This window comes from Muntiacus reevesi, chromosome 17, assembly GCF_963930625.1.
Source record: "Muntiacus reevesi chromosome 17, mMunRee1.1, whole genome shotgun sequence".
NCBI lineage: Eukaryota > Metazoa > Chordata > Mammalia > Artiodactyla > Cervidae > Muntiacus > Muntiacus reevesi.
In genome coordinates, this window is record NC_089265.1 from 40914796 (window position 1) to 40941085 (window position 26290).

Consider the following 26290-nt stretch of genomic DNA (forward strand, 5'->3'; position numbering starts at 1 on the left):
TCTGCTCCCTGTTCCCTGCCTCCGCCCCTCTGCGGGGTGCTGCAGGAGCCCCTGGACGCCCCGGGAGATGGTTCACCCTGCAGGGGAGTCAGATATGGAGGAAATGCCATGTCTCTGGGACAAATGTCCTCTGGCCATGAAAATGTCTCCTGGCCATGACAGCCTATGTCACGGCCAAGAAAGAGGTGGTCTCTCTGCAGGCCAGACAGCCTGAGGCTCTGTCCGCACCACCGGACACACCAGAGGTGGCGGTAGGACCACAAACGGGCCAGCGGCAGGGCTCCTGCGGGAGTGGAGGAGGGAGGAAGAGGGAAGATGCCCAGTGAGTTTCCTCTCCACCCAGGTCTCTATTCTTAGAGCTATCTTACAAGGAATCCCTTTCTCCAGTCTTTTTAATATTTCTCACACTGAGAAAATTTTGAATCAGGAGGGTTTTTGACTGACCATGTCTGCATATTTAGGTCTCCACAGAAGAGGTCTGCTCTGAACTGTATCCCAACAGTTTAAAATGCAGGAGCTTCACAAATCAGGGTCTTTTTTTCGGTAGGAAAGGTGCGCAACAGCGGGGTATCAGTTTTTCAGTTTGCTCAAGGTCAGTCTCTTTCAGATTTGGGATTCAGACTCTGCTCTTATAACTTTTCTTTAAAAATAAGACTGTATATGCTTGTCTGTGCTCCTGTAGGTCCCCGGTGGCAGTCGGAAGGGACAACCTGGACTCTTAGGCAAATATGAAGAAACACAAAGCCAGGTTATGTCTGCTATCGTGTCACACAGCTTTCAGTCAACCCCAGACTTTACCCAGGGTCAATTCATCATCCCTGGTTTTCAGTCAGGTACTTGTCCTACAGAATGTTTCAAGTCATCAGAAACAGCGCCTTAACCAATTGCTAAGAAGAACTGGGCCCCAGGAACAGAATCTGCCTCCAAACCAGCAGCTCTTACCTGGGGCTGCACAGGGCAGGTGGAAGGGTAAAAACCTCAGGACCAGGCCACACCCCCAGGCCGGGCACCCAGGCATCAGAGCCCCAAGCTGACGGCAGCACCGGCAGGCGGTAACTGCCTTCAAACCCATCGGGGGTGGCTGTTTTAGTGCCAAGGGTTCCCATCCTCACACCTACAGTGGCAGCTTCAAAAACACAGTTGAGGTGCCCTGCCCACGCCTCCTTTTCAAGGATCCATGACGTCAAAAGTATTTCCACAATAATGTAAAGCTATTACTGGCCTTTTTTACCGTGCTGACAGTTGCACTGATGATGCAGAAGCAACGGTGGGGAAAACCCTGGTTTATTAGCAGTAATCAAGGTAGTCCCACCAAGCTGTGCTGAGTCACTGTAAAGTACTTTAAAATTATTATGTCAATTTTGCTTAAGATGCCCTTGATGAAGCAGGAAAAAACTGATTAAATCTCTACCTTTGAGGGCATCTTCTTCATGTAGTGTGACCAGGTGGGAAGGACTCATAAAGCACTTCTCCTGTTTGGCAATGATGCTGTCCTTGGAAAAGGGTCTGTGCAGATGTTTGAAAGAAGAGCCATGCTCACTGCTTTTTTTTTTTTAATGAAACATCATTTACTTGGAAGAAGGACTGAAGACAAACTACGGTTCCTGAGACTTGGGTATTTGGCAGAGATTTTCTTTAAAATGGAAAAAAGTGAGCCTATCACTTCAAGGAAAACAACTGGCAGTATTTACTGCCAAAATGTTGAGTTTTCAAGTAAAACTCAGAACTTTGGAACACTTATATCCAACATTTTCCACTGACAGCTTCCCAAACTTAAAGGCTCTTTTGACAAAAATCAACAGTAATATTTAATGAGTGGGATTTTCTGATACTTTGCAAGAAAAATGTCAACATTTGGGAGAGCTGTATAATTCAGTGAACTAATATTTTCCAAATGACCAATGCATGACACTACAAAATAATGCATGGTTGACATATCCATTTACAGTGTAAGATGGATTTTAATTTAACTGAGTACAGAAAACTCATTAGCATGGCTTCAGATCTACTACACTGCAACTAATCTTTTAAGAAACTGTCACTTGTCAAGTTTTGGTCTAGTATCAAAGAATAGTCACAGTCTTCTTAAAAGGTTATTCAAACACTTTTCTCCCTTTTCCAACTATTTATCTATGTGAAGCTGAACTGTCCTAATGTATTTCGATCAAAACAACAGATTGAACTAAATACATATGGCAATCCAGCTGTGTTCTATTAATAAGCCAGACACATAAAAGATATTTGTAAAAATGTGAACAAGACCACCCTCCCTCACTAATCTGCTTTGAAAAATAGTTATTTTTCATTAAAATGTTACTTACATTAATTTTAAAAGAATTAACAAATGTATTCTTGGTTTTTCAGTTTTAGTTTCTAATTCAATAAATATCAATAGATATAATCCACATAAACAAAACCTCTTTGAATGTCCTTGAGAATTTGTTAAGAGTCTAAGAATTTTGAGAACCTCCATATCACAGGAGGCTGGATTTCAGAGCAACTGGAATCAGTGTCTCCTCCTGAGCGGCTTAGTTAGCAGTCAGGAGGCAGGAAAGGCCCGACTGGGCACACCTGACTTTACACCTTCACAGGGGATATTTCTCTGAGTGACAGCCGTTCACCACCACGCGGGGCAGCGGGCAGCAGGGCTTTGGACTGAGAGCACCAAACCAGGCTCTCGGGTCCAACTCTTGATCAGATCTGGAATCCACAACCTGGGACCCTGGATCAGTTATTTAGTCTATACGAAACACATAACGTGGGTGAACACTGCTACTTACACCACAGAGTGCAGAGAAAGGCTCAGTGCTTGATGAATGTTGACTGCTGTTGTTACCACAATCACAACACACGGAGAGCATCTCTCGGCCACCAAGCAAGAGAGTCAGGACGTAGTCTGCCCGAGAAAAGCACCCTTGCTCTCAACGCTCACCTTCAGGGACCCCAGGAGGGCCGGGCTGCACCCAGCGGGGCTTCCTGAGCGCGAATGAACTTGGAAAGGAGCAGAGTCCTGGGCTCCCGGCCCTTCCTGAGGTCAGACAGTAGCCTTGAGTGCAGTCAGTGTGGTATCACTCCCCTGAGTCATAATCAGGAAACGTGGGACAGCCTGTTTCTCCCACAAGGCAGTCATGACAGGGCTATATCACACGTCAGACACAAACCTGGCACCTGGAAAGCAAACAACCCCTCCACTTGTGTACCTGCCACAAGCGGGCAGCATCTCTACTGGATGAGACAGAATCAGCAGGTGCAGAACTGCTGACCTGCCTTCCCTTCTGCCAGTCCCCATCTCCTCGTTATCGAATTCTGCTTTTGAGAAGCTTAGTAACTACCTTGCTTCCCTTAAATGAGACGGGGATTTTATTTCTTTGGGGGGGACTGCTGCTGTTCCGGGGCTGAACTTTTAGCTCGCTATAAAGTTAATGTGCTATTCAATGTTCATTCCAGGCAAGGCTGTGGGGCTGTGTATTCTCTGCCACCCCCAGAAGGCCATTATCTGTAATTGCCCATTACCATAAGTAATTATTTCTTCTGGCATGGTCTACGACCTCCAGGGCGGCATGCGGGTAGAGTTAACTGCTCCCTCTTACCAAATCTGTGAAGGAACCTTTACTGACCCTCCGTACACTGAATGGTATACTTCAAAGCTGACATAAGACCCTTTTACAGGCAACTTATCTCAAATCACGAACATTCAGATCCCCTCCAGATGTCCCTTTCCCACCTCCAAGGAGTTTTCCTTCCCCTCAAATAACAAGAAAATAAAGCACAATCAACTCTTCATTATGTGGGGGCTGATAACCCAAACTGGGAATTATCTAGAGTCCTTTATCCTCCCTTCTTTTGGATTTGGCTGCTTAATTGTACCATGCTTTTTAAAGACTACTGGGAGAAGGTGAAGATAGTGGAGGGGAGAGAGAGAGAGAGTGAAACCTAAAATTTTAATTCAATATATATGTCCCCACTTCTAGTGATTTTTGAGTAGGAGGAGGAACTATGTTCAAATCAGTGATTAAGACAAGATTTGGGGATTCCAGGTGCATTTAAAGTATTAATTCTAGAACTGACATTTGGTGACACAGCCCAAAATGTCACCTTATATTTACCTCACTTTTCAACATTAGCAGGGAAAGAGGAGAGGGGTGGGGTACTACTGACTGTCCACGCAGATGCCAAAATACTCAGCCATCCCTGGCATTTCTGTGTCTTTGCTGCTGCATCACTCAGGTGTGAGAGTGTGAGATGTACTCTCAGCTGTTATAACTTTCATGCACAAAAAGCTAGGAAGGAAGCCACCCCATCTTTGTATGGTCACTAACTGCAACTGCATCCAAAACCATCCACAGAATCTCCATAACAGATACAACCCTTCACGTGTGCTGTTCTGATTTTCATTCTGTCTTTCCTTCCTTTTGAATAAAACTCCTCTGAAATAGAAAGAGACTCTAAAAATAAACATTTGTCCAACCTTTCAGCCATGAGTTTTACCAAAGCCAGGTAGGGGAACCACAGAGAATTAAACCTAACATTTTGCAGCAAATCCGACACCAGGGAAGGTATAGAAAGGAAATGTTATCCTCCATTTTGATCCCTGGAGAAGCTTAAGTGGCAAGTCTAAGGATGTGTATGTAGTTGACAGCAGGACTCCATCTGACACCTCATAATTCACCACCAGGCTGTGTCACTGAGGGAAAAGGAAGCCATTTAGATGTGACCAATGAATACCTTCAGCTAAGACATCTGTTGCTACTGACCATTTCCTGAAGAAAAATACAAAGGACCACTAACTATTCACATGCTGGTCTGAAGGTGCAGCAAACACCAAAGTCAAGACAGACTCCACAGACAGAGGTCAGGGAGAGGTCAGGCCGGGCAGGGGCCGAGACTGATGACTTGGTCCAAGGGCACGTCACAGCCCAAACCCCTGACCTGTGGCTCTTCTGACTCATCCCTAGAGCAGCCTGCGCCAGCCCTGGGTCCTGGTTCAGCTCTACTGCTGTGGCCTCGTGGCCAGCTGCTGCCAACACAACCGTGTGGAGCTGATCTCAAACCACGTACGCAAGTTACTACATACCGAGTAAAGTGACTGCCCCCAAGCTCTGCCGTCTCTTCACAGTTAACTGCTCCACCAAACACGTTATGGCCACAGGGATAAGAAGGCACAGCAAAGTGTCACACTTGTGATGGCTCCTGGTCCTCGTGTAGGGACCAGGACCCGAGTCCCCAGGCTCTGTATAGTCAGAGAAAACTCTGCCAACCGGTCTCCCAAGTGAGACTTCAACTCTGACAGTGCCTTTCCTTTCTGAGCAGTGACAGTCAGAAACCCGTGGCTTTTGAGACTGGTAGAAGCAACAGCTGAAGGGCCATGAGGGCTCTGAAAACTTGGGATATATACATACGTGTGTGCCATACATAGTATATATACATGTGTGTGTCCACATACACGTGTACATCTATGTTTCAACCAACATCCTAACTGCAAAGAAAATCAAATCTCAGCTGAAATAAATGATTACTAATAGCCAATCTGGGCCTGTCAACTAAAATGTTATCATGACGACTAAGAGACAGGGTGACTAAACCGGCTGTATCAGTGACCAGCTTCGTACAACTACAGTCACCCTGGCGTCATGCACATCTTCACCTTCCAGACCCAGGACCTGTGTTGTGCAGATTTTGTCCCTCTGGGTCTCTGGAACTCTAACATGCTCTCAGAAACTGCATTACATAGAAAGGTCACCAGTATCAAAACCATTTGGCAACTCTCCAAATAAACACAGAAGCAGGAACTCTCTGCGTGGGTACAGCCTATGGCATGGTAGGAGGACTACATAAACTCTAAAACAGGGGGCCCGTATCTGCAGCAAAGCAGCCAACTCTGTGGGCGGCACCGGGTATCATCGGAGGCTGCATCAACCATCAGCCTCACTCGTGCCTCTCAAGGCTTATTCCATCACAAAAACAATACCAGACTGACAAGCCAGGGAATAAAGATGTCTTCTACTCAACAATAAAGCAAGAGCAATTATCTGAACCCAGCCAACAAAAAGCACATACTCCTGTGCACACACCAGTTTTGAGATGAAATTGTCTGCCCCCACTCCCCACACCCAGAAAGGAGACAACAACACAGGCAGAGCCTGGAGACTCACCTGAGGCTTGTCTTCTGTCCCTGGACTAGACCCAGCCCAGAAGTGGCAGTAAAGCTGACCTGAGCAGGAACTACAGGGCTGGCACTGAAAGGATTTGAAAGCTAAAGAGCTGAACTTACTGAAAAGACCACTGCGGATGCTGTCATGGAAAGGACTCACCAAAACATCAACCCCAGGGGAGACAACAGAGCTGCTCTTTCATACAAATTGAGCAGTCACAGTCATTTGTTCCAGAGGCCAACTTGTGAGGGAAAGCTCTCAAAAACTCCAAAGTGGCATGCATTCATTCTATACCAACTGGGTGCTTTTTGTCATAACATTACCATATCCAGGTAACTCACCTTAGGTTCAGGTGAGTCTGAAACAAGGAAGCCCAACAACTACTCAAAATGTGTAGGACTTCATTTATTGCAAGTCAAAATACAGACTGCAGATATGCATTAATAACGAAAATAAAAAATATGTAGACAAGGGGGGAAGACAAATAGTACAACAGGAATACGACACCCTAAGAAAAACTAAGAAAATAATAAGCGACAGATTATTAAATTTGCAGGGACTGAAAACACCAAAATAGGGAGGAGAAACAAAGTCACTGCAGATTAAATATGGAGAGCTTTAAGCCAATTATAAAAGATCAAAGAGAACAAGAGAGGGGAGGAGTAGCTTTACAAGTAACCGAGATAGGAGACCTTGGGAGAAATATGACCAGGGTAAAATCATTACAGTTTACAGTGAAAGTCATCTAGGGATGGCTCCAGAGAGAAATTCACTAGAGGCACTCCTGCGAGAACAGCATGGGGACAGCAAGCAAAGAGCTCTTTATTTTCCTAAGGCACGCAACTCCAGAGGCTTGTTTCTTTCTGTGCAGACCATGACCAGGTCTGGCAAGGTGAAGAATGCCACTGAAAAATGCTGTTGACTTGAGCCGTATCCTGGATTCCACACCATCCATCTGTGGCTAGGAGCCTCTGTGTGGTCTGCAGTCCATGGCCCCATGGGCCGAACAGAGGCAACTGCTGTGGAATTAGCAGAAAGTGTATCTCTGAAACTCACTTGACACTTTATCACCCGCCAAAAAATCTGATCTGCCCCCTTTGAATAAGGTCAACTTCTCCCAAAGTCTCAACGCTTATTAATTATCCTAGATTTTAACCAAGAACAGCAGAGTCAAGAAAAGAGCTGCTAACGCCAATGATGTTATTTTTAACTGTAAAGTCTCACTGGTGGAATAATCTGTCATTTACATACATTTTCAGTGGTTACCAGCAAAAACTCGATGAGGCTGCCACCTGGAAAGAGTTGCCTATGCTGAGAAAGGTGCCCTATACACGGAGGAACACGGAGTCCCGAGTAAACGCAGGTCTTCAGTCCAGGTCTAGTGTCTTCTTGCACTGATGGGAAAAACTAGCTCTTCACCCTGATTCTGAGTAGTTGATTCTGTGTATTTTTGTTTGTTTGTTTAGCAAATATACTAGATGCTATATAATATCACAGTCAGAAAGCCAAGAACATACACAGTACTGACAAGGAATGACCACTACGACTCGCATTTAAGATCAGGGGTAATGCCCGATTTATCAAATTTTCTTTCTTACCAGAGATTCCACACATTACCATATAATTGTGAGGTTGGTTAAAGCCTATGGTATAACTAAAAATACAAAATGAGAAAATGTAGTATATTAATAATGTAGCACTTACTGAGAAAATAAATCTCAAGACAAATAAAAAGAGAAGAGAGAAGCTCTGGACATCAACTATTTTGCTTACCATTGTACCTGGATATAAACTACTCACCTAGCTTAGTAAACTGGCTTCCTAGTGGGTCCCAAACTACTATCATGACCAGAGTAAGGGAGCTCAGTACAGGCCATGAGCATAGGCTGCGAGTCAGACTCAGGCTGGAATCCCAACTCCACTACTTAAAATATGTGTGATCTTAAGCATGGTATTGAATCTGTTTCTTTATAAGTAGAAAAAATAGTTCCTATTTTACACAGTTGTTGTAGAGATTAAATGAGAATATAAATAACAAAGCAGCTAAGACCATACCTGGCATGAGGCAGACACTCAGTAAATGAGGGCTCATAGTACTGTAATCATTATTGTCTCCTTTGAAAACATGATGCCAAAGAGTTGGGAATTCAACAGATTACACACCCAGGCGGCAAAGGATAAAGCACTGCCCGTTCTCTCCCTTTAGACTCAGGAATCAGAACACATTATTCACAGTCGTGAACGGATCCTCAGTTTGAGAAACACCCCTTATTCCTGCCATGCCAGCTCCTGGCAACACAAACTAATGTGACAATTACATCTCTTTGCATAATCACCCTTTCTACGCTCTGCTTCTTCAGTCCTACCCAATTCTCCCCTGCTCCTAGATGCAAGCTTTTGCTGCCTGTCAAACTCCTCTCCGTTGCTGTAAATAATCTCGCTCCCTCTTTTATATTACCTTTCAAATATTTATAGACTGTTATTCTCCTTCTCTCCAAGCCATACATCATTTTTGTTGCCCTTCCCCTGGATTCTCTCTAGTTTATCTACATCTTTTAGGAAAAAAAACAAACCCCAGGTGCTTCATGATGCAAACAGCACACCCGAAGCTAACTACCCTGAGCCAATAAGGCCCCTTTTCAAAAGTCACCAGAAAATTCTTTGATGTGCTTCTTCTTCCTTTTCCCCTGCAACTCCTGATTCCATCTCTCAGATAAAAACATGGGGGCGCGCGACAGGGAGGGGACTACCACCCTCATCCGGTGGATGTCGGGGCTCCACGAGGCAACAGCGACAGGGTGGGGTGCCCTAGGACAGCTGCAGACACACGCAAACTTGTCAACGAGAAATCATGCATAGTACATGTCGCTCCTACTTGTGAATTCCTTCCTCATCCACTGCGTTAGAAATGAAGGTGTCAGAATCCTGTCCTTGGGACTCCTCTTCCCTCCCCGGCCAGGTCTGTACCAACGTGCCTGCTTCTTCCTTCGACAGGCAGGGTCCAAGGTCTGAATCATGTTACTTCTGTCCAAACTGAGAGGGGCTGCAAGACAGAGAAGGTGCTCTACCTGCTTTGCTGAAGGCAACTTCCTTCCACTCAAGTCCTGGGTAACGGTGTGGTTCTCCAACACTCCCTGCTCCCTTTAAAAAGGGTGAGAGATGGCTAACACTAAAGACATGTGTCAGTACAACTAAGAAGACAAAAAGAAAAAGGCAAAGCCAAGAAAAGGAGGGGAACGCTTACTCACACTTCACTGTGTGAGCATTAAGATGGATGAGTCTCAGAGACTCCGGGTTGCTGGTGTACGGGCTGGGCTGGAGGAACTGTGAGGGTTTATATACGCCTCACCCAGAGACACAACTGGCATGTCAGCTCATGGAGCTAGGTTTTTGAAGGAAAACACACACACACACACACACACACACACACACACACACCAGTTTATGGCACACACACACACCAGTTTATGGCACACACACACACACACACACACACACACACACACACACACACACACACACACACACACACACACACACACACACACACACACCAGTTTATGGCTATGGGGTGGATCATATCCGGCCTCATTCCTCTGCTCCTCATTCTAGTATCTGAAACTTGGGTTTGATGGCCTGTTTCTGTACTCTGTTGTGGTTTACAAAGTTTTACATTAAAATCTTAGTTGAGCACCACACTGATTCTGTGAGATAAACTGGGAGGCATTATTATTAATATTTTATCTATTTCACAAATGAGAAAACAGACTACTCTGAGAAATAAATGAACTGCTCAAAATCAAAAAAGGTTGTGTAACAGGCAAGTCTTTGAACCCCAGATCTTATGTTCTTTCTCAATATAGAGCTTCCTCCCCAGGTATCAATATAATTATCCAGATAAAAGCAAAACTCTGTTTCTAGGTATCTTCTTCTTGAAGACCTTTGATCAAGCCTCTACTACCACATACCATTCTCTTAGAGGGAAATTTGACACTAACAGACTGGTTAATCTATTAACTAATCTGACACTAATCTGGAAATTGGTAAGTAACAATCAGCCCTCACCCTGGGAGAAGCACAACCCCGAACATATATCAATCAAATAAGCAGTAAAATCATTTTGAAAGAGTCTATGGGTAACATGGACTCTAATTTCATGTAACATTGGTAAGGATAAGATTAGTCTCCAGCAGCCTGGATTATCTGACTAGACAAGTGTATCCCATTCCGCAGTCATGGCTGTGCTGCCTTATTATACACCGGACAGTAATATTGGAATCTGTAGACCACAGCTCCAGACATGAATGTAAAATGGTTTAATCACTGGACCCCTTAGCTTAACTTGAGCTCTGCCCATGCTTACACTGAAATGAGGGTATTAACAGAAGTTGGAAGAGTGTGAAGAACATGTCAAATGAATCTGCTCCACCATGAGGACATTTCTATTTGGCTCTGGTCTGCTGATGGGGAACCAGACCGAGCCACAGGCTCCTCCACTCGTCCACAGAGTGAAGTGACCAGGGCCAATCCTCAGGCTCCTGGCCTCTTTGGCCTGCCCCTAGCCGTCTCAGCTAGTCTTCTGGCTTGAAACACCAAATAGTGTGTGTGGGAGGAGGGATTGCAACTGATAGCACAAAGGGCCAATTCCATAATAAATGAGGAACTCTCAGATAAGAAATTCAATACAGAAATGGACAAAGGACACACAGATGGCTCACAGAAAAAATACAAATGATCTTGTAACATACGGAAAAATGTTCAGTCTCACTAACAAAGGAAAGGGGAAATATAGACTATATCAACTATATTCGTTTTCTATTGCTGTGTGACAAACTGCCTCAAATTTAGCAGCTTAAAACAATGCAAATGCATTATTCTTACAGTTTTCTGGGACCATAGTTTGACCCAGGTCTCTCCAGGCTGAAATCAAGGTGTTAACAGGTCTGTATTTGTTTTTGTATGCACGAGTCAGAATGCTGGAAGAATTCAGTTCCCTGTGGTTGCAGGACTGAAGTCCTGTTTTCTACCCTGGCTGTCAGCTAAGGGCTGTTCCAAGATTCAAGAGAACTCCTGAAATCTTTGCCAGCAACACTGGTCAAGTCTTTTCCTGACTTTGAAACCTCCTGGCATCCTCCGTTGTGGCATCTCTGGTGCAGCCAGGAAAGGTTCTCCACTTCCAAGGATTCAGGCATTAGAATGGGCCCACCTGGAATCTTGGGGTCACCACCCCACTTGCAGACCCATGAATTAATCATATCTGCAAAGTCCCTTTTGCTCTGAAGGTAACATCTTCACCAGCCCCCGGGACAAGGGTGAGGACCTCTCTGGGGGGCCACTATTCTTCTGACCACCCCACGTGTACCAAACTTTCAGACTAGTAAAACCCCATGGGACCTAGCACCGCCAATGCCATGGCAGCTACTCTCTGGAGGGACTGCTGTGGGCGACATCTACCAAAATTAGATGTAAACTTGCCCTCAAAACAGTCCTCCTGTCATTTCTTTCCGGCTCCACGGTCACCACCTGGTGCAAGCGGCACCCCTTTGCCTGGGTAACTGCACAATCTTCGTGTGCTCCCCCTTCAAACTACACTCCGCACGGCAGCAGAGACCTCTGCAGAGAGTAAACCAGATCACAGTACTCATGGCTGCAACACTCCCATGACTTCCCATGGCACTCACCGTAAAATCTCAACTCCTTCTGTGGCCTCCAAGGGCTGGCGAGTTGTGGCCCCCGGCTACATCGCCCTGGCTCTCAGCACTGAGCACACCAGCCTGCATCCTGCTCTAGGAGCCGCCTCACCCTGCAGTGCCTCCTGCCTGGAGGGCTCCTCCTCCGAACCTTGACCACAGAGGCTCACTGTCACTCAGGAGGAGCTCAGATTTAATCTCCTTCGGGGGGCCCTCTTTCCCTAACCACCCTGTCAATGCCATGACCCCTGCAGACACATGCATCCCATCACTCTGTCTGTCTCCACAGTGCTCACACTTTCTGAAAGCATCTTGCCCACTCACTGGTGTACTTGTTTATCCACTATCTCCCCTGCTAGACGTGCAAGATCCCCAAGAGACAGATGTTTTAGGCACTGATGTATACCCCGGGCCTAGAAAAGGGTCTGACCCAATGCAGTCACATAATGAATATTTGTTGAATAAATGAAAAATGAAACAGGTGGAAGAAAAGGAAAAAGGGAGGGAAGGACTCTGGCCTAAACAGTCGATTTATCAGCAAAGATGAATTCAACTCAGTTTAGCAAACATTCACTAGTGTTAGATGGATCCAATCTGCTTCCCAGAATTACTGCGTATACTGTATTCTGGATAAACCCTCAACTGCAGGACCAGAGCAAAGGGTGATGCAAAAATAGGGAGTAGCTTTATAAATGCTGAAATCAATACCAAGTCAGCTGGGAGCATATACCGGACTGAGCTGACTCTGGGTGTCTGAAGCATATTTGAGAACTCTCACTGCCAATAAACATCAGAAAATATGCTATTACTTGAATACTGAATTGGCACTTCCTTCTGACAACAAACCAGATACTTATAGCTTATTTTAAGAGTTTCTTGTGCATTTTTTTCTGAAAAGTATGCTCAGTGGTATTGTACACTAAGACAGGATGTGATTGTAAACTCCACCAACAGACATAAGAGACCAGAGGAGACTGTTTGAAATACAATTTGGTTCAGCAAATTTGGTCATCACATTGAATTTTTTTATAAGTTGAAAAGTCACTTTTAGATTGAGACAGAAATTCAGACACACACTTACAGAGTTGCTTGGGACCATTGCCAAAGGAACCATGACTAGTCAAGAACCAGTGAGACAGCAGCCAGAGACCCCAGGGGCCCACGGGCTTCACAGCACTTCACGGAGCATTTCTAGGCTCAGAGTCCAGATCACCTTGCAGAGGTACAGAATTCACAGTATCGCGCATCAGGCCTTTCTCTAGTTCCCCTTCCCTACTGGCCTCAGCCCTCTGAGAAACTTTCCTAGAGTTTAAAAGTCTTCATTACCCCCAGAGGCACAGATTAGACTGGTGTATGGACTTCCCCGGTGGCTCAGCTGGTAAAGAATCCACCTGCAATGCAGAAGACCCCGGTTCGATCCCTGGGTTGGGAAGATCCCTTGGAGGAGGGCATGGCAACCCACTCCAGTATTCTCGCCTGGAAAATCCCCATGGACAGAGGAGCCTGGTGGGCTACAACCCATGGAATTGCAAACAGTCGGACACCACTGAGCAATTAAGCGTAGCATATGAACAGGGACAGAAGTCAGCAATAAAGCAAAAACTGCAGACCTGGGAGGAGGGAGAAAGGAAAGAACAGATTTTGACAAGATAAAAGCAATCATCTCATATGAGTCTACAGGTGATTCCAAAGGCCAAGAAAGCCAAGCTAACAAAAGAGGCTGTGTTCAGCAAAAAGGCCATGAGAGAGAGAACACGGAGCTCTCACTCTGAAGATTTAGACTTTCAGTTTGGGAAGATAAATCCTAGAGAAGGATGGCGAGGATGGCTGCATAACAATGTGAATACACTTAATGCCACTGAACTGTACACTTAAAAACAGTTAAAATGGTCAATGTTATGTTACGTATATTTTGCCACAATAAAATCTTTCAAAAATAAATTAGCTAGTAAAACAATAGATGAGACAGAAAGGCATTCACAAGATCCAAAGAGCAGCATGTGGCTGAGGGGGTGGTCAATGGACAGGATCCCTGAACCAGCAAATAACCAGGAACCCAAGAGTCAAGGACTCGGGGGGACACTGTGGAGCAGACAGGAGAAAGAGCTGACACAGATGAGCTTTCTGACATTCCAAAAGTCTCCTATGGGAGCAAATGCAAGGCTGCACTGCACTACAGCAATACCTTGCGTTACCCCTTATGAAAGTTTTCCAACGCTATCAACAGCTATGACAACCTATGAACGACCCTCTTCTCATTGGTAACGTGCAGAACAGCTCTCTGTTCTCCCCAGCTCTCGGATTTCTCTTCTGCTTTCCACAGGAGTGATGGCAATCTTCCACTTTTAGAAACCCAAAGATAAAAATTATTCTTGCTAAGTTTCTAGGGCAATAGAATTCCCTCTCCCTTGTTCTGGGGAAATGCTTGTCACCCAAGGTCTAGAAAGTTGCTTAAACCCTTCAGAAACAAACCAATGTTTCTATCAGCCGATAATACAACAAAGAAAACCTGTCACTGGGTTCTTCTGTGGTTTAATCCCTCAAACACTATTCCTTTCACTATAAAATATATGTGATAATGAGGGAAGAGGAAATTTTTTAAAGGCAATATTAACATATTAATATTTCTAGTGATAATAAGATGCAATCCCAGAGAATCCTCCATGATCTAAACTTCTGGTCACCAAAGACCCATTGACTGGGTTTTGTATCTTTGTAGTTTCTGCCAGGATGAAGGCATGCTACCTTTTCATTTTAAAAAACTTTAGCATGAATTTTCTGAGGCTCTCACACACTGCTGGTGGGAATGTAGTACAACAGTGCAGCCTCTTTGGAAAACACTCTGACAATCCCTCAAAAGGTTAAACATAGTGTTACCGTGTGTGTGTGTGTGCTAAGTCACTTCAGTCGTGTCTGACTCTTTGTGACCCTATGGACTGTAGCCTGACAGGCACCTCTGTCCATGGGATTCTCCAGGCCAGAATATTGGAGTGGGTTGCCATTTCCTCCTCCAGGGGATCTTCCCGACCCAGGGATCGAACCCACTTCTCTTATGTATCCTGCACTGGCAGGCAGATTCTGTACCACTAGCACCACTTGGGAAGTGTTACCATATGCCTCAGAAAACTGTGCTCTTTTGAATATACTCAAGAGAATGAAATATATATTAATACAAAACTGACACCAAAATGTTATGGAAGCATTGCTCATAATAGCCAAAAAGTGTAAGCAACCCAAAAGTCCATCATCTGATGAATTTAAAAACTCACCATATCCATACAGTGGAATATTACTGAGTTTTTAAAAAGGAATAATAAATAATAATACAGGCCACAATAGGGGTAAATCTTGCAAACATCAGGCTAAGTGAAAAAAGTCCCCTATGACCCCAATGTAGGAGCAGATGGAGATGACTACTAATGGGTAGAGTTTCTTTTAGGAGATGAAAATGCTCCACAATTAGATTACAGGGATGGTTGCACAGCTCTGTGAATTTACTTAAAAAAAAAAAAAAGAACCGAATTTTACACTTTAAACAGACAAAGTGTACAGAATATGAATTATACCTTAGGCTGTTAAACTAATTTGAATTTTTAGGCATTTAAAAAATCAGAAACACTTAAAAATATCACCAAAATTGCAGATTGATCAGTGATTTTACTCTGTATCTGTAGGTGGGTTCATCACTAACACAGTGTTTTAAAACAAAATTTCAAATTTAACTGTCATTATTAATTTATTCAGCAAAACTTTACTAATCATGTACTACAAAGCCAGGTACTGTAATATGCATATAAGTTACATGATAAATAAAATGCAATCCCTGCCCTTAAGATTACACTTTCACTATGGAGACAGAAGTGCAAACCAGTCACACGCTTCTTTTGACTTTTACATATGCTATTATAAAACTAATTTGTTAAAAAATTAAAAAAAACTAATTTGTTATTGTATTGTTATTGTACAGGAAAATATAGTCATTATTTTACAATAACTTTAAATGGAGTATGATCTATTAAAATATTGAATCACCATGTTGTACACCTGAAACTAGTAATACTGTTAAGTCAACTATACTTCGATTAAAACTAATTTATAACTTTAAACCCTGTATTTACCTTTTTTGATGGCTCCAAATTTTCATTCTAGCCAAGGTAGACCAGTAGGCTACTTCCTATGTATTTTGTTATCAATTTCTTTATAGAAATACTGTCTATGGAGAATTTCTATCAGGTCAATTAACTGCTATATTTGACATGTAAATAGAGACTGCCCTTAGAATGAATAAAACTGATTGAGATGCTATTTAAAACACTAGGCTATCAAAATGATCAGTACAATTAATCTTCAGGGTTTTCTTTCATTCAAGTCTCCTATTCTTACTTCAGTTTGAGGAGATTCATTTCATTAAACATCCTGGGAATTTCTTTGACTCTGAAAATAAAATTGGGGAATACTTTTATCTGAAGGCCTTTTTAAACCCAATTTCCACATCTTCCATTCTACTTGAAATTGAGTTCTGTCTAAAATCAAATGGAGCTCATCTCATGTAAGTGGCCAGAATCCTAGAAATATTGGCTCTCAAGCTAATTTGGGTAAAATGTTTTGGTTTTTCATATGAAATGCTTCTTTCTGTGCAACATGGAAAAGTGTGAAGAGAAAAACTGAAATAGTTTAAATAACTCCATAGAAGATTTTTAGAGCAGCAAAACTGCTTGGTATGATACTATAATAATGGATACACACCATCATGTATTCACAGAATGTACAACATCAAAAGTTAACCCTACTGTACACTATGGACTCTGGGTGATGGTGGCATGTCTGTGTCGGTCATCAGTCATAACAAATGTACTTCTGGTGGGGGATGCTGATAATGGGGGCAGGGGATCTCTGGGCAATCTCCATACCGTCCTCTAAATTTTGTTGTAAATCTGTAACTTCTCTAATGAATAAAGTTTATTTTTAAAGAAACTTAAATAACTCAACATCTTTAATTGTTAGTTCATGAGTCCTTTCTCACTGGCAAAAACCTGCATGGGGACATTATTCCATTTTAAAACTACCACACTGCATGTCTGTACAGCATTTGAGCCCTTAGAAAGTACACAACCAGGAAGGCCTGTGCTGCCTACCGAATGAGTTCTTTCTCTGTGCTGAAGTGGAATTACTCCTAGCTAAGGAAGAGCAGTGAAGGAGGGTGTCCCGTCATTATCAGACGCAGACCTGGCTGACCTAACAGGGGAAAGGCGAGTGAAAGCCACAGGTCACAGGCCCTGGGCAGTGGGGGAAGGCCTGACATGCAGGAGGTGGCTCAATACGGGGGAGTGTGAATGCGAGTGTGTGTGCAAGCCCAGGGTGCTCCAGAAGGGAGGGCCCCAGGAGATAACATTCAGGTTCTCACTTACAAAGGACACGTGTGCCAAACCAAATTCTCCACAATGCAGCCCTTCATCTGACAGCTCTGCACAGAAGAGCCGAGAATTATGGAGACTTTAGCATGAGCTCTAGGTGAAATGGCTTTCTACTTGCTGCACAGGAGGCTAAGGAAAAGCAAAATACAGTTATGAAATAAAACAGGAAGGAGCCCACATGTCAAAGAAGGGGAATGCTTACAAGATTTTTTTTCAAGTCAGCTGATAACTTTCAAAATATATATATTAACATATATTATGCTCATGAGATATTTTTCAAGTCAGTTGAACTTTATATATATATATAAACTTTATCTACAAAGTTGATAACTTTATATATATATATGTGTGTGTATGTATATATATAGCTAAAATTTAAAAAGTAAAACCATAGAAATAATGCTGAAGTTGTTATTAACTCATGGTCATTTATAACCAAAATTGCTCACCTTTTTTTCTGGATACCTCCAAAATGGCTGGGAAGAATCATTTGTTAACTGATAGTACACCTATTAGCATATCTGATCCTGTTAATATAAAAGATAGCAAGAACAGTGCATTTCTTCAAAACGTTGTTCCTTCACCGTGTTACCCACAATCATAGAATATTTTATATCCATTGATGGAGGAATCATCCAGCAGTGTTTTGATCTAGCTTAGCCAATCTTCAGCTAAGGATCGCAGAAACTGTGCTAAGTTAACTTACTCAGGGGGATCAGCTCTCCAATAGATGAAACGACAATTCAGCAAATTCAATTTCCTTCACAGTGGCCTCAGGATTCAGCCAATAATCTTGGCAATAATTCTTGGGCACTTTCAGGAGCCAAAAGGAGATAACTAAGAAGCCTCAAGGACATAAACATCTACTGGATTTCACTAAGCCACTGCCCCTGCAGACACTCAACATCATGTATTAGAAAGAGAAAGTGAGCAACTTGCCCCCTCGTGGGAGCCAGTTGGAGGGCTGCACTGTTCCATGACAACTACAACTTTCACCTTCCACAAAATAACTGCAAACCCTAGCCTTCCACATTGATATAATGGAATACCAGGCCATTAAAAAGTTACATGGTTTTAAATAAAAAAAAGAAAAAAACTACACACGAGCGGGAGCAATATACTCCCGCTATATTAAATATAAACATTATATATATATACACACACACACGAAGACAATAAACAGACAAATAAAGCTTACACATGTAATTCTGGGGTAACAAACAGAAGACCCACAAGTTGGGGATTGGAACGTAGTCGTTGAGTGTGTTTTTGTACTCGATAAATGTTTACCAACTCCTGCATAAAGTTAAATGCTATTTTAAAGAAATTCTTACCTCTAGAGATGTAATACTAGTTACATGTTTGTCAGTAGCACACTGGGGTAGGAAGTGGGACACCCCACGTGCTACATAAAACTTAAGGAACATCCTTCAACCTGTCTCATCTGCTTCACTCTCTCCCCCTCTCTTCCCCCTTCCCTCCCTCCCTTCACTGCCTTGTCTCTCTCTATATATATAGTTTAATTCTACTGGCATTTCTGCTTTTCTCTTGCTCATGTTCCAGTTCAGAAGTTCACAATCCCAACTCAAGGGCTTTGGTGGAAGTCCTGTGAGTGATGATGATGGATGAGGCTCCTGCCCTGCCAGGATGAGCTAGGCTGGTTTGGGAGGGCCCATCTTCCCAGACGGGCAAAGCCTCCTGCCCTCAGCTGAGCCCGGGGCACCACACACCACTGGCTTCCACACACCCTCCCTTGGAGCGTTGGTTCAAGACTCTGAAATGACTCCAAGGTCCATCAGCTCCAGGAGTGAAGAAGGGAATCTGGTCACATCCTCCTTGACCCTGAACCTTCTGTCATGCTCCTCTGCTGCTCGTATTTGTAACTTTCCCTATCACCGCTCTGAAATCCCCTGCAAGAACTTCTTGGTCATTGTGAACTCCATCTAGCCTGAAATCCTTCAAGGCTTCACCATGTTGGCATGTAAAATCAAACTCTGATGCCCCTTTCCATTAAGTGCAATGTGGGATACAGCAGGGAAAGCCAAGTTCACCCCTGGTTCCCAGCGAAAGGCCCAGGACTGATGCTGATCCATCACGGGCCTGTCCCTGTGTCTCTCCCCGTGAACACCACTGGCTGCAGCTTTCTGTGCCAGCCAAGAATGGTGCTGCCTCTGACATGCTTCCATTTACCCATAAGCTCTAAATCCCGTCTGAGGATTAAACCATAAACTCTAATCACAACTGTCCGTTTTCCAAGAAAACACAGCAGCTATTCCCACAGCCTCCCCTTCACAGGCAGGAGGCAAATCCATGGACTCTGAGATGGGACAGACCTGGACTGAATCCCAGCTCAGCTCAGCTTTATTCTGGGGCAGTTTCCTTACCACCGGTTTCCCTTATCTGTAAATAGGAATAATAATTCCTACTTCATAAGATGTTTCTGAACATCAAATGAGCTACTCCCCTCTCTACTCCTCTGGCACCCCCACCACCATCCCCGTAACAGACCTCCAGCTGAATCCACCAGGTCTGCCCTGACCTGATATTATCTTCTGGTAATTAGATACAGCTTAAAATCCCAAAGTGCGAGAATCATATTTCTGATAGATATACCCCTTCCTTCTTATGAAAAGTAAAGTTCTGAAACTGCTATAAATGTATTTTATGCACGACCAAGCTAATACAAGAAAATAATACCATTCCCTTTGTTAGCTAGAGATTCTGTAGCCCCAGGCACACACCCAGGGACAGGGACGCAGACACACCTACCTGCAGCAGGTAACGTAACTGTCTCTCACCTGTCTTCTTTGGTGCCCTCTAATCTTCTTCCTTATAATAATCAAGACTCTGAGGATCTTAAAAGGCCTCAAAGAGCTCATCCCTCATTTCGGGGAAGAGGAAACAAGACCACCAGAGGGCTTAAGTGACTTGTCCAAAGCTGCACAGCCAGTTAATGACAACTAGGCAGCTGACAACTTTAGCCCAGTGATTAAGCACAGCAAACTAACTCATGAAAAGCTTACTTAAAACTTACTCCAAGGTTACATTTCATGGTGCCTTAGAAGGCTCAAGATTCTGTGAATCTCAACGTGTATGTTTAGTCTTATATATGTCTTAATATTTGCCAAAGGGATGTCACAGATCCTAGTTTGGGGAGTTTCTTAGAGCCCCTGTATTCTAGACCAATGCCATTAAATGGAACTTAGTGAGAAATGGAAGCGCACACTATCCAATATGGCCTGCTTTAACTACATATGTGCCAGTTGAACATCTGAAATATGACTAACGCAACGGAGGAACTAACTGTTTAAAATTTTTAATTTTATTTTCACTGTGTAAAATACATGCAACATAAAAACAAACATCTCAACCACCTTTAAGAGCACAGTTCAGTGATACTAACTACATTCATGATGTATTGCGACCATCACCATCATCCATCTCCATAGCTCTTCCCATCTCCTAAAACTGAAACCCTATACTCATTAAACAATAACCCTCTATTCCTCTTTCCCCCCAGCCTACGACAGCCACCAATCCACCTTCTGTCTCTATTATTTTGACTACTTCAAGTATATAAATGGAATCATACAGTATTTGTCTTTTTGTGACTGGTTTATTTCACCTAGCATAAAGTCCTCAAGGTTCATCCGTGCTGTAGCATGTGTCAAAATTTCCTTCCTTTTCAGGCTAGTTTTTTTTTTTTTAACCACATTTTGCTCTTCCATTCATCTGTGAGTGGACACCTGAGGTGCTTCCACATCTTAGCTATTATGCATAACGCTGCTATAAACATGGATGTAGAAATACCTCTTTAAGATGCTGTTTTCAATTCTTTTCAGTATACATTCAGAAGTGGACTTGCTGGATCATGTGATAATTCTGTTTTTAACTTCTGAGAAACCACCATACTGTTTTCCATAGCAGCTGTACCGTTTTACAGTCCTACGAACTGTGCACAAAAGTTCCAATTTTTCCACATCTTCACCAATACTGTTATTTTCTGGTTTTTTGATGGCAAGCATCCTAACTGGTGTGAGGTGGTATCTCACTATAATTTCGATTTGCATTTCCCTAATGACTAATTCTATCAAGCAACTTTCCTTGAGCTTTCTACCACTTGTATATCTTCTCTGGATAAAAGTTTTAATTTTACTTTACTGTAATTAAATTTAAGTAGCCCAATGAGGCTAGGGGCTTCCATGTCGGACAGTGCAGCTCTAGAGCACCATGATTCTCGAGGTCACTTACACATCCAGTGCAGTAAGCACCGTGAGATTTGGAGGTAGATGGATCAGTTCAGATACTTTCTAGTTTGACAGATATAGCCAGTCACTAAAACTTTTTATACCTCAATTTTCACAAAGTATAAAACAGAATTAACACCTCCTTCTCCTAAGAATGAAATGAATCAGCATACATCTATAGCCCCTGATACAATCTTAGCGCATGACAGAGAATTTAAGCCAATGAGACATGTCTTGCCTCAATTCCAGTGTCCACTGAAACTCAGAACTTAGAATCTGGTTTTTTTAGATATGCTCCCCAAGTGGACTGCAATCCTTCCCAGAGAAAGGACTTTCAAGCTTTAGGAAACAAGGATCTTTGGCTCCCACCAGGAGGATCCCGTGAATGGAAGGGCTGACTGAGATGAATTCTGGACTAACTTCTCTGGCATTCTGTGATTTTTGACTCTGTCCATATTCAGCCTTGGCAAAAAAACAACAGCAAAGTGACGCTGTCTAACTTCTGGTTCTAGGATTCGGACCCACCTTCTTTGTGAGGCAGCCAAAACAGACCTTCAGAGGGAGGATCTTTTCAGAAACTCTCTAAGCTCTGCATGCGCTTTGGGGCTCAGAACCAGCCCAAGTCTCTGTCTTTGTGGCCACACCCTTCCTCCCTCCAGCTGGCCCACAGGCTTACCTGAAGCTGCCGTGGTGGGGGTGCTGGCCGGAGGCGGCTGCGAGGAGCTGCTGCTCTCAGTCATCAGGCACGGGTTGCTGCCGCTGTTCTCTCTCTTGACCATCAGCTCAGCCGAGCTGGGCAGCGGGATGGGGTGACTGATCCCCAGTTCCTCTTCCTGGGCCTGCTGCCGTCTCAGGGCCACCTGGAAGCAAAGGGCAATGGGTCACCCTCCAGCACCCCAGAATCACTCCTACAGCTTTGCCAAAACCACTAAAGCCCCACCCATCCCAAACAGCTCTATCCATTACCTCCAGGGAGAAGGTCTGAGAATCCCTCATTTCTTTTTTTTTTCCCCCTCATTTCTTTTCATAGCCACCCAGGTAACTCTGATGTGCAGCCAAAGCTGAAAAATGGTTGAGAATCAGAGGTCCTTTAGAGCTTTGAGTGAGTGCTCAAAAATCTTTCAATAAACAAATGTGTATGTAGACTAGAAGGAAAGATTGGAGGAGAAAGAGCTGCAGAGTCAGCAGAGGAATTCAACGTGAAGAGCAGAAGTCAGCACTGACAGATTAGGAAGGAAGGAGAATGGGATCACTTCCACAAAAACGTAAAAGGCCGCTCTATTAGGAACCACGAGCAGACCAGCGAGATACAGTTAAGATTAGGTTAGACTAGATCCCAAGGTGCTCACTGTTTAAAAGGAGAGACAGGAAGCAAACACGCAACTACAACTCAAGACAAACCATGACCCACCACGGGACAGGCACAGAAGGGCTCTGAGTGCGAGGATGGGCGGAGGTGGTCCTGCAACAGGGCGGTGAAGAGCAGCACGAGTGAAGCCTGACAGGCAAGGATGAAGAGGCAGAACTCCCTGCAACATGGGAGCAGGGTGGACTGTGACGGCAGGGGCTGCTCAGGAAACCCACAGAGCCCTGTTCTGTGGGGTGGGGGGATCGTGGAGGGAAGGAACGGGGGCAAGGCGGCTGCAATATGGTGTTGAAGTCCCTGGAAAAAGAGGTGGAGGTGGAGATGGAGAGAAAAGGAGAAAGCAGGTGTGATATTCCCCCGTGGGGGCTGGAAAGGACCCAGCATACCTAAAACACTCCTCATGGTCCCTCTTCTTTTAAATAATAGGGAAAGGTTGAAAAGTTGTGTACAAAAAAAAAAATTGCATTTTTGTTTACAAGTAACAAAAAAAAAGAGGTGGACTTTCTGTTGAAACTGACCACTGGTGATAATGGAACAAGAAAGGGCAGCACCTGTACCTCAGAGGCTGAAATAGAAGCCAAAAAGTTGAGATCAAAATCGTGAACCAGAAGCATAACTACAATTTACAGGCTGTTTTAGGAAAACTGTAATCTAAATTTAGAAACATGATTAACTTGGAAGTAATTTTACTCCTAACAAGAGGAGTCTTCAACACTTAAAAAAAAAATATTTGAATAATCAATTAAGATTAAATAATTAAGTTTAATTCTTGAATTTTCTATTATTAACCAACAAAGTATTAGAAACAGAAATATTAGAATATCAGAAACAGAATATTTAGAAACAGAATATTAAGGATTTGACCACAAATGTTTAAAATACCCATGGACTTGTGAAGTATGTCAATGCAACAAAAAAGTGCACTTCAGGCCCTGGTTTACACAAATCTCACATATGCACACAACATACAGACTATTATATAGTCCATAAACTAAAAACACTTTTACAAAGACCTCTCCAGGGCTCTTAGGAAATACTATTTAAATAGGGAATGTGAGGCAATTGATTTAAAATGCAATTATTTTAGGGTCTTATTTACGATCAATTTCAAGTTATTTTAGAATGACTAAAAATGGCTGTTACATGGTTGTTTAAAGGATTTCACTCAGCACAGCACAAACCTTCTGGTGTGGAAAATACTGAAGTTTTATACTATTAAAATAATTTTGAGTTCCTTTTGTTTTTAACATAGTGAACAGCCTCCTTACAAATTAGCACTCCTACTAATACAGCTTATTCAAACTTAATGGCCCTTCTTGGATGCATATTTTTCTTACATTTTGAGAAAAATCCCCCTCCCAAGCATACTCTCCACACTAAATATTAAAGCCAGCAGCTAAATATTCAGAAAAAAATTTCTACCTACAAAAACAATTAAATGTCATAGGTTTTTTTTTTCCAGTAAGTTCACTGTGATGCATTTAAATGCTATATTCAGAGTATTCTTTTCATCCACTATAGATTAAGCTAAAAACCAATTAAAAAAACAAGTAAAACAACCTGTATTTCCATGACTACCCTCACAGTCTGTTAAGACCGAATCTATTTTTAAACTTTTTTTTTAAAAATGGGTGTATATAAAAAGTATAATCTCCAAGAATGTGAAGTCCTGTTCAAGGCTCTTACTGATATCATTTTCAGTGGAGGATATTTACCCGTTCCTAACCAAAAGGAGCAAGTCGTTAGTAAACATTTCTTTGTAATATTTCATTGTAAATAACCTGTTGTAAAAAGGATGGAACAACTTTTAGCTGGAAAGAATTTGTATTATTCTCTTCTAAAAATTCTTTTAGGATACCAACGATTTTATTTCTGTTAAGGTACTAAAGTACTGCCCTGCTTGGGACGCTTTTTAAAAAACCAACACACCAGGAACAGCAGACAAAACCTCAAATGCTTGCATTTTCTCCTCTCCGTGGATGTTTAAAATTCTTAAGTGTGTTTTAAAACACACTCAAAGTAACCTGTACTTGAATATCTTCGGGCGAGACAGCGAACTTTAAAGCGCAAATGAAATTTCCCTAGTGCTCAAAATGGCTGAGCCAGGATGCGCCGCCGCGAGTATGAAAAAGAGCGCGAAGCGCACAGCCGGGACCACGCCGCGCCGGCGTCCGTTAGGGAGACTTTTCCAGAAAAGCGGAGTCTCCCGCCGCGACGCTTTATCCGCAGACGCTGCGGCCGGCCGGGTCTCTGCTTCCCCCGAACCCAGCACCCCGAGAAGGCACCGTCCAACACCCCCCGCCCCCAATTATAAGGGCGCCTCCCTGCTCGGGGCGGAGTCAGGGACCCGAGGGGGAAAGCCCCCAACTCCGCTCAGAGTGAGGTCGGATGCCCACGGCTCCCCGAAGGGGCGAACACCGCAACTCGCTGCTGGAGGCGGGGTCAGAAATCCCGGGGACCCTTTCCCCAGCAGCGCGAACCCCGCAGCTCCCTGCTGGAGGATGAGTTTAGGGGTCCCGGGGACTCCCAAGCAGAGCGAACCCTGCAACTCTCAGCTAGCTCTGAAAGAGGAAGTCAGAGGATCCCCGAAGGGGCGAACCCCACAATTCCCGCTGGGTCAAGGATCCGGAGCTTCGGGAGCCGAGTGAACCCCGCACCTCCCCGGCTCCGCCTGCGGCATCGGAGACGAGTCCAGGCCCTCGGAGCGCGCCGTCGGCGGGTGACTAGGACCCCCGGCCCCGAGTGCGCAGTGGCTGTCGGCAAGAACCGCCACCTTCCTTCCGAACCCGCGCCCCACGTGGCGCCCCCGGGACCCGAGGGGCTTTACTCGAAAAATTCGGGGCTGAAGCCCGGTTCCGGACGCCCGCACTCACCTGCGCGGCCATCACGCGTTGTCTCTCTGCGATCAGGTTGCATTTCTTGCACTGGCAGTCCCGCCACATGCAGAAACGCTTGTGGCCCTTGAGCGGCGACGCGTAGCCGTGGTTGCGGCACCGCGCGCACTTGGGCAGCCGCGGAGACTTCTTGCTCGAGACGGCGCCCGCGCCCGACGCTCCGGAGCCGGAGCCGCCGCCGCCACCGCCACCGCCGCCGCCGCCAGCGGTCCCGGGCGGCGTCCCGGCCGCTTTGCCGAAGCCCCCGGGCTTGCCCTGCGGTGGTGCCCCCGGGGTGTGCGGGGCCTCCGACGGTGCGGCATCATCGTTGGGCATGGTGCCCCAAGGAGTAGCGCAGACTCTCTGGTAGCTGCAAGGGGGGCACCCGGCCGACGGCGAGGCTGGCGAGGAGGCGGCGCAGGACGCGTACGTTCTGCAGCGGGAGGTGCAGCTGGACTGGCGAGGTCTGGACTCGCAACGCCCAGAGAGGTGGGGGGTTGTGCCCTCTTTTTACGCGCTCGCGCGCGCGCGGTACAGAACTTTTAGAT

At 44.3% G+C, this 26290-nt stretch overlaps 1 protein-coding gene across 2 annotated transcripts in view; it reads right to left on the bottom strand.

Moving 5' to 3' along the window:
- DMRT1 (doublesex and mab-3 related transcription factor 1) overlaps positions 1–26078 on the bottom strand; it is a 90874-nt gene extending 64796 nt beyond the window's left edge. Inside the window, exons 1-2 of one of the 2 annotated variants that reach the window (XM_065908437.1) lie at positions 25743–26078; positions 22180–22363 (exon numbers count right to left, since the gene is read on the bottom strand). In XM_065908437.1, the coding sequence (XP_065764509.1) occupies positions 22180–22363; positions 25743–26078 (520 nt within the window). Of the gene's footprint in view, positions 1–22171; positions 22364–25742 lie in introns of both variants that reach the window. The other variant, XM_065908436.1, reaches the window with a different exon arrangement.
- Between the last annotated feature and the right edge of the window lie 212 nt (positions 26079–26290).